Source organism: Cuculus canorus, chromosome 5, assembly GCF_017976375.1.
Source record: "Cuculus canorus isolate bCucCan1 chromosome 5, bCucCan1.pri, whole genome shotgun sequence".
NCBI classification, from domain to species: domain Eukaryota; kingdom Metazoa; phylum Chordata; class Aves; order Cuculiformes; family Cuculidae; genus Cuculus; species Cuculus canorus.
In genome coordinates, this window is record NC_071405.1 from 69,019,768 (window position 1) to 69,033,287 (window position 13,520).

The window sequence follows — 13,520 nt, forward strand, 5'->3', positions numbered from 1 at the left end:
CCCGGCACTTCTACATTCTGGTCACCAAACTCTGCACCTTCAGCAGCGCCCAGGTGGGGGCACGGGGGGGCACTGGTTATACTGGGGTTGCAGCAGGGTGCCCAGTCAATGTTGGGGAGTATCCTAGGGAGGTCCCAGTGGGTACTGGTAGGCACTAGTGGGTGCAGCAGGGTGCCCAGTCAATGTTGGGGGGGTACCCAGTGGGTTCCCAGTGGGTGCTGGTGGGCACCAGTGGCTGCCCAGTGGGTGCTAGTGTATACTGGTGGGTGCCCAGTAGGAGCAGTGGGATGCCTAGTTGGTCACAGTGGGTGCTGGTGCTTTCCGCTGGGTTCCCTAGTGGGCACCCAGTGAGTGCTGGTGGGTGCCCAGTGAGTATTGGTGGGTACTGGTGGGTTCCCAATGGGTGCTGGTGGGAGCAGGGGGTGTTGGTGGGTGCTCAGTGGGAGCATGGAGGTCCCTGGTTGGTGACTGTGGGTGCTGGTGGGAGTGGGGGGTGTTGATGGGTTCCCAGCAAGGTGCCCAGTGCATGTTGTTGGGTGCTGGTGTATACTGCTGGGAACTGCTGCCAACGCGCCCTGGCGCAGTGCCGCTGCCACACGGTGCTGAGTGGGCACCTGGCCTTGGTGCACAGTGCCGGGCGCAACCGTGACCTCCAGGAGCCGTCACGGACTCACCGGGGCTGGACACCCCGGATCAGGGCCGGCACCAACTACACGGTGAGGGGGGCTGGAAACTGGGTTTGGGGGGTGACATGCGGGGTTTTTAAGGGCGTGGGGTGGGTTTTAGGGTGCTTGTGGGGTTTGGGATAAGGAGCCAGTTTTGGGGTGCCGGGAGGTTTTGGGATGTAGGTGGGTTTGGGGTGAGGGGCGGGTTTTGGGATGCCAGGCGGGCTTTAGGGGTGCAGAGGGGGGTTGGTGTGGGTTTTGGGATGCTTGGGGGAGGTTGGGGCAGGTTTTGGGTTGCCAGGTGCGTTTTGGGGGTATTGGGGGTGTTGAGGTGCACTTTGGGGGTACAGGGGGAGGTCAGGGCAGGTTTTGGGGTGCCAGGCACTGAGCATCCTGCGCAGCTCAGGCACTGGGAGTTGCACTGGGAGGACGGGAGCCCCTGGAACTACGGAAACTGGGGCATCGGGCAGCCCTGGGGCCTCATCTGCACCCGCACCACACCTGGTGTGTGACCACGTCCATGTGCCTGGAGGGGGTGCTGAGCCCCAGCCCCACAGCAGCCACCAAGGAATCTCTGTGGGCACGGGGAAAGGGCACTGGGAGGGGGGCAGTGGGCACTGGGGGGGTGCCCAGGACATTGGGAGGGGGTAATGGAAGGGCAGTGCGCACTGGGATCACTGCGGGGGAGCAATGGGCACTGGGAGGGAGCAATAGGAGAGGGAATGGGAGGGGCACTGGGGTCACTGGGAGGGGGCAGTGAAGGTATGGGGAGGAGAGGGCACTGGGAGGGAGCACTGAGAAAGGACACTGGGAAGAGGCACTGGGAAGGGTACTGGACACTGGGAGGGAGCTCTGAGAGGAGCAGCGAAGTGAGCAGAGAGGGGGCCAAACTTTATTCCCCAACCCAGCCCCCCCTCCCCGGCCCAGCACCCTCTGCCCCATGGGTGGATCTGTGGGGCTCAGTGGGGTGTGGGGGGCTCAGCCAGGGGGGTCCCGGCCGCCTCCAGCTCCTTGGCACGGCGGCGGCACTCGCGGGCCACCACCACAGGGCTGGCGAAGGCCACCAGCACCACGGCCACCATCGCCACGTTCACCTGGGAGGGGGGCACTGTGTGGGGTGGGGGCATGGTCTGCCCCACAGCCACCCCCCTGCGCAGGACCCCATCTCCATGGGGCAGACCCACACCGTAGGGCAGGACTCCATCCCTCCCCAGAGCAGGACCCCCATTGCTCCCCATGGGGCAGGGTCCCCATTCCTCTGTGTGGCAGAACCCTCATCCCTCCTCAGGGCAGGACCCCAATTCCTGTGTGGCAGGACCCCTTTCCCCTGTGGGACAAGATCCCCATCCCCATGGGGCAGGACCCTGGTCCCTCCCTGGGGCAGGACCCCCACCATGGGGCAGGACTCCCGTCCCTCCGTGGAGCAGCCGTGGGGCGTAACTCACGTAAAAGGGGTCCTGGCGCAGGGGCCCACGCACCAGGGCGAGGCATGGGTACTGCAGCAGGGCCACCAGCGCCGACAGCGCCATGGCCAGCCCGTACAGCTTCCCGAAGTGCTGCGGGGGGAATCTGCCCCACAGCGCCATGTCAACCATGGACCCAGCCCCACAGCCCCACAGCCTCCACACCCCATGTCACCCACAGACCCAGCCCCACAGCCCTGACACCCCAGAACCCTGTGACCCACAGCACCAACACCCCAGAAACCCTGACACCCCTCGTCACCCCATGCCAACTCCAACACCCCCTACCCCCTGACACCCCACAACACCAACACCTTGTCCCCTGCATCCTCACACCACCCCTGCACTCCAACCCCAACCCCAGCACTGTCCCCTGCCACCCCAATGATGATCTGATGATCCTGCCATCACCCCCTGCCACCCACCCCAAAAGACCACCATCCCCTGCCATCACCACCCTGCCCTCACCACCCCATCTCCTGCCACCCACTCTGTCACTACCACCACCCCTTGCCACCCCTAAGTGATGCTATCAGCCTGTCCCTTGCCACCCCACGACGACCATCCACTGCCACCAACACCCTGTCCTCACCACCCAACCTGACCCTGCCACCCCCAATTAATGCCACCCCCTGCCCCCATCGCGCTGGCCGCAGGACTTACGCGATGGCCAGGAAGGCGGCATTGCCACCGTAGAGGAAGGAGCGGCTCACCACCTGCAGCACGAAGGTGGCGAACTGGACGGGCAGCACCGGCACAGCCGCGCACACTGAGAAGAGCACGCACTGCACCACCGTCACCGTCAGTGACAGCACCGACGCCCGCAGGTCTGCCAGCGCCGCCAGTGCTCCTATGCGGACACGGACGGAAGGGATGGTGGGGACATGGACACGGACATGGAGGGGTCAGGGATGGTGGGGACATGGACACGGACATGGACGGGACAGGGATGGTGAGGCTGTGGCCATGGTCATGGAGAGCATGGCAACGGTGGAGACGTGAACACAGGGAGATCAGCGGTGGTGGGGACATGGACCCATGGCTACTTGTGGTGAGGACGTGGTCATGGGCACAGAGGAGTCAGTGATGGTGGGAATGTGGACAAGGACATGGATGGGAAGGGATGGTGGGGATGTGGTCATGGAGGGATCGAGGCATGGAGGGGACATGGCCATAGGCATGGAAGGGTCAGGGATAGTGGAGATGGGATGGTCATGGAAGGGATGTGGATGGGGGGTCAGGGATGGCATGGAAGTGGCCATGGAGGGAATGGCAATGGTGAGACACGGACACAAGGGGTCAGGGATGGCGCAGAGGTGCCTCACGCCGCGGGGTCATCGCTGGGGCCATGTTTACCCTCAGGCCGCGGCCCCTTGCCCCGCTTGTGTCGGTCAAGGATGAGCCCGTTCCAGGGCGCGCAGAGGACACCACAAAGCTGGGTGAAGGCGAAGGCGTTGGTGTACGTGCTCACTGCGGGGGGACGGCGTCAGCGGGGTTTGGGGGGCCCCGCGCCCCGCCCAGGCCGGGCCGTACCGAGCCGCTGGTCGCCACGCGCCAGGTGGTCCAGGAGTGGGTTCAGCGTGCCGATGAACAGGTAGTGCCGCAGCTGCATGGCCGACAGCCACAGCACGTGCACCCCGAACAGCGCCGAGCGCGCGCACGCCCAGAACGGGGCCGGAGACGTGCCTGGGAGGGAGGGGGGTTAGGAGGGGCGCGCCCACCTACACAGGCCACGGCCACTGATCCCCCAGGCCCCGCCCAGCGAGCCTCGGGTCCCGCCCACCCTGAGCCCAGGCCCCGCCCAGCGAGTCACTGGATCTTCCTCGCCCAGCCCGCCGCTCTCACAAGCTCCGCCTACCGCCCCCAAACCCCGCCTGCCCAGCCACAGTCCCCATTGCCACCGCACCACGCCCACCGCACCACGCCCACTCATGGGGCCCAGGCCCCGCCCACCAAACAATGGCCACACAAACCGCAGGCACAAACCCCGCCCACTGATATATGGTCCCGCCCACAGCGTTCACAAGCCCCGCCCACCGAGCCACAGTCCCCTCGCACACAAGCTCTGCCCACCGCGCCTTAAAGGCTCCGCCCACCGACCCCCGGTTTATGTACGTGGACACCAAGCCCCGCCTACCGCACTTTGGTCCCGCCCGCTTCGCCCCGCCCATTGTAAGCAAGCCCCGCCAGATGAGCCCCAGGCCCCCCCCCAGTCAAAGCCCCGTTGGGCACAAGCCCCGCCCCCAAGTCCCTAAGCCCCGCCCACCGCGCTTCATCTCCATTTCACTCAGGCCTCTCCCACAAAGCCCCCCGCCCCCTTCACCCCCTCCTCACCCTCACCCCCTCCCGGGCGCTGCTCCAGCGGCTCCTCCGGTCCCGGCTCCCCCGGCGGGCGCTTCTCCTCGTGCGTGCGGTACGAGCGGGAGCGGCCCGGGCACCGCGCCCTGCAGCCCCCGTCACGGACTGGCCGTGGGAGGGGACCCACCGAACACCCGTGGGACAGTACCCACCGAGGACCCAACGGTGACACCCACCACCCACCCACAGGATTGGACTCCACCAAGCACCAAGGGATGGAACCCACCAAGCACCCACCAGACAGAACCCACCAACCACGGGATGGGACCCCCACACCCATGGGATGGAACCCACCAACCACAGGATGGGACCCCCACACCCATGGGATGGAACCCCCCCAACCACGGGACGGGACCCCCACACCCATGGGACAGCACCCACCAGCCACAGGATGGGACCCCCACACCCATGGGACAGCACCCACCAACCATGGGATGGGTCCCACCAACCACCCACTGAGCACCAAGGGATGGGACCCACCAACCACCCACTGAGCACCAAGGGATGGGACCCACCAACCACAGGACAAAACCCACCAAGGACCCAGGGGTGGGACCCACCACCACCCACAGGATGGGCTCTGTCACCACCCATGTGACAAGCATTGCTACCACCGCCACTCGTGGGCTGGGACCAACCACCCACAGGATGGGCACTGTCACCGTTTCCACCACCCCCAGATGGACAGGGCCCACCACCCCCGAGACAGGACCCACCAGCATCCCACCCCCCATGGACCTTCCCCCTGCGGGTGCCCCCGTACCCGTAGTCGTAGGTGGGGGGCAGGGGGTAGGGAATGCGGGAGCGGGGCAGGAGGAAGAAGGTGCGGAGCAGGTGCCAGGCGCTGCAGGCCGCCATGAAGAGGAACATGGCGCGCAGGGTCAGCCCACGCTCGTGCAGCACCTGGGGATGGCGGCGGTTGACACCAGGACACAGCGGCCACCCCGCACTGCCCTGGCCCAGCCCAGACGTGGCCCCAGCTGTGGCCATGGCTACAGCCGATGTAGCTCCAGCTGTGGCCCTGTCCATGCCCCAGCGGTGGCCCAGATGTGTTCCCAACTCTGTCCTTGGCTGTGGCCCAGCAGCTGCCCAGATGTGCTCCCAGCTACGCCCCTGCTATGGCCCAGATGAGTCCCCAGATGTGTCCCTGGCTGCGGCCCAGCATCAACCCAGATGTATTCCCAGCTGTGTCCCTGGCCGTGCCCCAGATGTGGCCCAGCTGTGCCACGCCCCCACCCCCTCGTGCCCACCTTGATGATAAGGAAGGTGGCGGAGGAGGAGTCAAAGGCGCCGTTGTAGAGGGTGATGATGATGGAGCGGTACTTCCCGAAGAGGTTCCCCACCTGGCACCCACACCCACCCCCCCAGTGTCGTCAGGGACTCCCAGCGCCATCAGGGACCCCCCCCAAATTAGTCAGGACCCTCCCCTCACCACCAAGGACCCTCCCCCCCCAGTGCCATCAGGGCCCCCCCAGTGCCATCACAGACCTCGCGATGCAGCCACCCATCAGGGCACCCAAATGCCAACAGGGACCCTCAACACCATCAGGCGCCCCCCTGCACTGTCAGGGACCCCCCCTCACCATCGGAGACCCCCAGTGATGTCAAGGTCCACCCAACAACATCAGGCCCCACCCATGCTCCCAGGGAACTCCTCCCACCACCAGTCATTGCCCCCGGACACATTGAGGACCCCCCCATTCCTCGTCAGCCCCCGCCCTGCCGTGGCCCTCAGCCCCGGGGGGTGCCCACCTGCATGTTGGTGAGGATGAGGAGGATGCCGCCCACTGAGAGCATGGACATGGCCGGGAAGAGCAGCAGGGCCAGAGCTGGGGACACGAGGTCAGTAGGGGCCGGGGGGTGGGGTGTGTCCCAGTGGGTGCACCCCCCCTCCCAGAACCCCCCATGGCTGCTGCGTCTCACCTGGGGTGGAGAAGGCGACCAGCAGGGCTCCGCCAGTGTAGAGGGAACTGAGGGGACAGCAGTGACATGGGGGGAGCTGGGGGGCAGCCGGGACCCCCTGCGCCCACAGCGCCCCGGTACCTCGTGGGTGTTCCCCCCCAGGGGCGAGGAACCTGGGGAGACGGAGGGGCTGGGGACAATGGCTGGGGGGGAGAGAAATGAGGACACTGGAGAGACCTGAGAGTGAACAGGGGAGCTGGGGGAAAATGGAGGGGGGTGTCCCAGGGATACTGGAGAGACGCGAGGGCAATGGAGGGGCTGGGGAAAATTGGGCGGGGGGGCCAGGGACACTGGGGTAAATGGGGGTGGGGGCTGGGGGGACATGGGACGCACTGGAGGGGACACTTTGAGAAGGGAGGACATGAGTTCCAGGGTGGGGGTGGGCTGTGTCCCCACAGCACCCGAAACTCAGCACTCTGGGCAGACAGAGGTGCCCCCCAGGAGTGACCGGGTACCCCGTTGACACGGCTACCCCACACCCACCCCCCGCAGGGCTTCCCCCCCCCAACCCTGCCCGCGCCACCCTGCCTGGCTGCCCTGATAATGCCCCCCCGCAGCCCCACCACCAGCACCCTGAAAACATCGCACCCAGGGGTGCCCCCAGCACCCAGGGATGACCCTGCCTGGCCCCCCCAGCACCCAGGGGTGATCCTGTCTGCCCCCCCAGCACCCAGGGGTGACCCCCTGCCCTCCCCAGCACCCAGGGGTGCTCCCTGCCCCCCCTCACATGGCGATGAGGCGGGCAACGGTGGTGCCGAAGCGGTCGAAGATGAAGCCCATGGGGAAGGTCATGAAGTTGTTCATGAAGGAGCCAATGGTGAAGACCAGGGAGAACTGCTCATCCTGGCGGCCACAGTCTGGGAGGGCATCAGCAGGGACAGGGGGACACGGGGATGGGGGACAGGGGGGACGCAGTGCGTCACAGGGGATCAGGACAGCAGGGACACAGGGAGGAGAATGGGAGGACATGGGAGCAGGGAGGACGGGAGGGTCAGAGGGCACTACAGAGGATCAGGACAGTGGGGACACAGCTAGGGGGACACGGGGCATGGGGACAGCAGGGACATGGGGCACCACGGGGCATCAGGAGGGTGGGGACAGCAGAGACAGGGCCATGGGGACAGTGGGGACACAGACATGGGGACAGTGGGGACATAGGGCACGCCAGGGCATGGGGCAGTGGGGACACGGGGTGCTCAGGACACAGACACATGGTGGGGGCCGGTGGCCAGTACCGGTCAGGGTGCGGTTGGCGCTGGGGTCGGAGGTGACCTCGCAGAGGTCCTCAAAGTAGCCCAGCTTCTTGAGGACAAAGACGAGCGAGGCCCATCCAAAGATGACGCCGCAGAAGATGCCGCACTCAAGCAGCCCCGACAGGAAGGTGCCCAGGCGCTTGGCCAACCCTGCAGCCCCCATGGCACCGGCGCCCACCGGGGCGTCACCGCCTGGGGGACGAACACCAGCAGGTCACAGTCCATGTGGCACCTGCGCCATAGCATACCTGGCACCCAGTGCAGTGGCACCCCTGGCACCCAACATGGTGGCACCACAAGCATCCACCAGCATCCAGGATGGTGACACTCCTGGCACCCAGCGTGGTGGCACCCCAACACCAATGGCACCTGCACAACATCAGTCCTGGCACCCACAAGGTGACACCCTGGTACCCACATGGCACCCAGCGCGGTGGCATCCCTGACGCCCACATGATGGCAGCCCTGGCATCCACCAGCACCCATGTGGTGGCACCCAGCACAGTGGCACACACATGGCACCCATGTTGTGACACCCTGAGGGCTCGGGGGGGGCACATGGCCACCTGGACAAAGGCCACCGTGGCCCCACTCTGCCCCTTGTCCCCTTCTGCCCACAGCTGCACTCGTCCCGTCCCCTGACCCGGGGTGCGGGCAAGAATCCAGCGGGCAGAGTGGTCCCTGCACACGCGTGCACATGGGCTCACAGGCATGCACACTTGCACACATGCCTGCTGTGCACATGCATGCTCCTAAGTGTGCTCAGGTGCAGGCACATGTGCTTACACACATGAACACAGGCTCCCAAGCGTGCACATGCATGCACATGGACTCACAACTGTGCTCACACACATGTACATGTTTACATGAGTGCACACATGCTCACAAGTGTGCTCACAGGGGCTCACGTGTGTACACAGGCTCATGCACATGCAGCCATGCTCACACACATGCACATGTGTTTCCATGAGTGCACACACACCCACAAGCATGCACACAGGCATACACACTTGCACATGTGCATGCTTGCTCACAAGTGTGCTCACACGCACGCAGACGTGCTGCCACGTGTGTACCTGCATGCACACATGCTCATAACTGTGCTCACATGCGTGCTCACGCACATGCACACATGTACTTACATGCATACACACATGCTCACACGCATGCAGGTGCTCATGCACATGCACATGCATGCACACACACTCCTAAGCATGCTCACATGCATGCACACGCATGCCTGTGTGCTGGACCCCCCCGTGCACCCCCACCCACCTGCTCAAGGCCTTTCTGCCGCCACTGCCGCCACGGAGTTTGGACCCTGGCACAGGGTGCCCGGCGCGTGCTGCACCGCACACACCGCAAACACCACACCACAAACCGCACACCCCGCACCCACCCGTTGGGGAACACCCATGGGTCCCCACAGCTGCGGCGCCCGATAGCAGCCAGGCCTCCCCGCGCCAAGAACCCCTGCTGCTGCCTTATCTCCCCGCGCCAGCCGTGCCAGCGCCCCGGCACCGCCCCGGCACCCGCACAGCCCAGTGGCACAGCACCTCTTGGGACCTGGGGACCCAGCACCCCCTCTTTGGGGACACCAGCACAGACCTGGGGGTGATGGCACAGGGCCGGGGGCCCGTCACCCCCTTTGGGGACACCGGCACAGACCTGGGGACCTGGGACCTCCCTTTGGGAACACCAGTACAAACCTGGGGACCTGGCACCCCCACCTGGGGACATTGGCACAGCTACTGGGAGTGGTGGCACGGGGTCAGGGGCCTGGCACCCCCCTCTGGGGGACAATGGCACCCCCATGGGACTTGCTACAGCCCCTGGGAACAATGGCACTCTGCCTGGCATCTGCCTTTGGGGACACTGGCCCGTTGCCGGGGCCTGGGATGTGAGCTGGGGACACTGGCACCCCAGTGGTGACCTGGCACGCTGCCGGGGGACCTGGGACAGCCTGGGGATGATGGTGGGGGGCCTGGCACCCTGGGACGTGCCCTGGGGACAATGGCACCCCATCTTGGGGACCTGACACCCTGCAGGGGACCTGGCACAGCCTCTGGGGATACTGGCACCCTGTCGGGGGCCCTGGCAACCCCTCTTTGGGGACATCGGCACCTCCCTTGGGAACACCAATGTGCTGCCAGGGGCACTGGGATGTGCACTGGGACAATGGCACCCCTTGGGGACACTGGCGCAGCCCCTGGGTATGATGGCACAGGGCCAGGCCCTGGGACGTGCCCTGGGGACAATGGCACAGTCTTGGGGACCTGGCACAGCCTCTGCGGATGCTGCCACCTCCCTCGGGGTCACCAGCATGCTGCCAAGGGCCCTGGTGTGTGCACTGAACACAATGGCACCCCCCCTCCTCAGGGACACCAGAACCCCCAGGGCCCTGGCATCCCCCCTAAGGAAGCGAGTCCCTTTGGGGACTCTGGCACCCCCGGGGGGACACCAGCCTGCCGCTAATCACCCTGGGATATGCACTGGGGACAATAGCACCCCACCTTGGGGACCTGGCACCCCACTGAGGACCTGGCACAGTCTGGGGATGCTGACATGGGGCCAGGGCCCTGGCACATGCATTGTGGACAATGGCATCACACTGGGGACACTGGTACAGCCCCTGGGGATGATGGCATGGGGCCAGGGCCCTGGCACCCCCACCTGGGGATGCTGGCACAATTTTGGGGACAATAGCTCACTGCCAGGGACGTGGCACCCCACTTGGGGACGCTGGCACCCTCTGGGGCCCTGGCAGAGTCCCTGGAAAGGCGGCAGCCCCTGTCCCGTCGTCCCCCCTGCCCCGTCTCCCCCCCCCCCCCCGGGACGCTGGCAGGGCTCTGGGGACACCAGCACCCTCTGGGGCCCTGGGGACACTGGCCCGCTGCCCGGGAATGCTGGCAGGGCCTTGGGGACACAGGCATGCTGCCAGGCACAGTGACACACCCCCGGTGACACACCCCCACCACACCATGCCTCCTTGGGGACCTGCCACGCTGGGGGACCCTCATGCTGCCTTGGGGACCCTACTGCCACCCTGGGGAAACTGTCACCCTCTCAGGGATCCCGTCCTGGCCCCAGGGACCCTGGCATATGGCCAGGAACTGTGACACATGCGTTGGGGACACTGCCACCTGCTGGGGACCCCCTGCCAGCCCTGGGACCCCACGGCTACCCTGGGGACACTGCCATCCCCAGGGTGCCTGGCACATGGCTGGGGACAGGGACACGTGTCCTGGGGACACTGCCATCCCCCAGGGACACCCCTGCCACCCTGAAGACAGCGTCACCCCTTGGGGACACTGCCACTGCCCTGGGGACTCCATCCTGGCCCCAGGGACCCTGGCATATGGCTGGGGACCAGGACACATGCCCTGGGGACACCACTACTTTAGGAACACTGCCACCCCCTCAGGGACAACCCTGCCATCCTCCTAGGGGGCTGCGAAACCCAGGGGACCCCAATGCCACCCTAGGAACACTGCCACACCCCCTGGGGACATTGTCAGCCCCCCTGGGGACCCCGTCCTGGCCCCAGGATCCTAGCATATGGCTGGGGACCATGACACGTGTGCTCAGGACACCGCTACCCTGGGGACACCGCCAGCCCTGGGGACACCATCAGCCCCAAGGACAGCCTTGCTACCCTGGGGACACTGCCACCCCCCTTGGGGACCCCATTGCCACCCTGGGACCCCCCTGCTACCCCCAGGGTCCCCATCCCCACCTCACCTCGTGTCCCCTGTCCCCGTGTCCCCTGGCCGGTAATGGCCGGTAATGAGACTTCATTAGTGCTGGCGGGTAAAGATTAACGGGAAAGAGGGGGGTGGGGGGAAGAAGCGGGGAAGGGGGGGGGCCTGAGAACAGGGCGGCGGCATCTGCCACTGAGCCAAGCTGGTGTGTGTCCCAGTTGTACTGGTCATCACAAGCCATACTGGTGTGTCTCAGCCATACTGGTGTGTCCCAGCTGTACTGGTCACCCCAAACTGTACTGGTGCGTCCCATCCATACTGGTCACCCCAAGCCACACTGGTGTGTCCCCAGTCTGGGGTGTGGGGCAGGGACACAGGCTGCACCCCACAAAGCAGGGGCTGGGGTAGTGCCGTGGGGCAGCCCTGTGGGGCAGTGCCGTGGGGCTCGGCCATGGGGACTTTGCCCATGCACGTGTTGTGGGGGTGCACGTGGGGCAGAGGGGACACACGCGTGGGGTGGGCAGCAGTGAGGCAGGGCGATGCCAGGGCTGCCCCGCACCACAGGGGCACCCGGGCACTCTACGGGGCCCGGGGGGCGTGTGGGGCACACGGGGGCAGGGGATGGTGCTGCCCCCCAAGCTCAGAGTGCCATGGCCTCCTGCCCCACACGGCGCCCCACTGCATCCACGCAGACCTACAGCTCAGTGCCCCATGGCCCCACAGCCGCCCAGCTCAGAGCAGCTTGGTCCCAGCCCCACACATCTACACGATCCCCAGCTGAAACCCCACGGCAGCCCCACAGCCCGTGGCCCCACGGTTCATGGCCACATGGCCCACAGCTCACGGGCCAATGGCCCCCCGCCCCCAGCACCCGCATAGCCCCCCATCTTGTGGCTGCAGAACCCTCAGCCCCCCAGCTCTCGGCACCCGGCCCCACGGTCCCCCACGCTCCCCCACGGTTCCTCCCAGCCCCCCAGCTCCCAGCCCCCCAGCTCCTGGCCGCAGGCTCCCCCAACCCCAACTGCTCCATCCCAACTCCCAGCCCCCATTCCCAGCCCTCATTCCCGTTCCCAGCCCCCATTCCCGTTCCCGCTCCCCGCCGCCGTCGCTGCTCACCCGGGCGGAGAGCGGAGGGTCCGGTCCCAGCTCCTCCCGGGGCTCCCGGGGGCGGGGCGGGGGGGGCGGGGGGGGCGGGGCGGTCCCACCTCCCAAGCGCCAGGGTGGGGGCGGGAGGCGGCCCCGGGGGTCACCGGGGGAGGCCCGGGAGGGGCGGTCCCTGCCAAGACCCCGCCCCACGGCCTCACCCCCAGGGCACCCACGTCCCCCCGCGACCCCCCAGGGTCCTCCTGTGTTGTCCCTGTGCCCCCCAGTGTCCCTCTGTGCCCCCCGGAGCCACCCACGGCTGCATCACCCACCACCACCCAACCCTGAGTCCCCCAGTCCATCTGTGTCCCCACGTGTCCCTGTGCCTCCCTGTGGGTGCATCACCTCACCACCACCCATCCCTGTGTCCCCCATGTCGTTCCTATGCTCTCCGTGCCCCCCGTGCCCCTCATGTCCTCCAGTGTCTCACATATCATTGCTGTGCCCCCCGTGCCATTCTTGTGCCCCCCATGTTGCCCCTGAGCCCCCGATGCCCCCTCAAGCTGTCTCCAGGTGCGCTCTCTCTCACCTGGTGTCCCTGAGGTATTCACCAGATGGAGCCACCACCGGGCCACCTTGGGCCACCCCTGAGCCACACCTGTGCCACCCCTGGTTCAGTCTTGTGTCATCTCCTGCACCACCCCTGGGACACCCTTGGATCAATCTTGGCCCCTTCTTGAGCCGCACCTAGGCCGCCTCTGTGTTGCCCTGGTGTCATCCCCTGTGCCATCCTTAAGCCACCCTTTGGTCAATATTGGATTGTCCCTGGGCCACTCTTGAGCCTCCCTTGGGTCAACATTGGATCACCCATGGATCACCCCTGGGCAACCCTTGAGACACCCTTGAATCATCCCTGGGCCACTTTGGGCCACCCCCACCCAGGCCCCTCGCCCCCCTGCATGTCCCCATACCGGTGCCATGCCAGGTGCTGCAGTGGCTCTGCCCGCTCATGCTCACTGCCGTCCCTGCCCTGGG

General features: G+C 66.3%; 1 protein-coding gene across 7 annotated transcripts; it reads right to left on the reverse strand.

Annotated features, from left to right (window-relative positions):
• Positions 1-1,544: 1,544 nt before the first annotated feature.
• On the reverse strand, positions 1,545-12,582 carry SLC43A3 (solute carrier family 43 member 3). 7 transcript variants are annotated; one of them, XM_054067419.1, is made up of 13 exons: positions 12,519-12,582; positions 7,684-7,893; positions 7,176-7,305; positions 6,410-6,456; positions 6,239-6,315; positions 5,737-5,829; positions 5,250-5,389; positions 4,463-4,572; positions 3,662-3,814; positions 3,485-3,598; positions 2,792-2,978; positions 2,111-2,234; positions 1,566-1,759 (listed from the first exon to the last, which is right to left on the reverse strand). In XM_054067419.1, the coding sequence occupies exons 2-13, from the start codon at positions 7,862-7,864 to the stop codon at positions 1,625-1,627; spliced, it is 1,491 nt and encodes a 496-aa protein (XP_053923394.1). In that variant the 5' UTR covers positions 7,865-7,893; positions 12,519-12,582; the 3' UTR covers positions 1,566-1,624. The 7 variants fall into 7 exon arrangements, with proteins under 7 accessions (XP_053923399.1, XP_053923398.1, XP_053923397.1 ...); XM_054067420.1 differs by lacking the exon at positions 12,519-12,582 and adding an exon at positions 11,443-11,511; XM_054067421.1 differs by lacking the exon at positions 12,519-12,582 and adding an exon at positions 8,977-9,116 and having other exon boundaries at positions 1,567-1,759; positions 4,469-4,572.
• Positions 12,583-13,520: the final 938 nt, after the last annotated feature.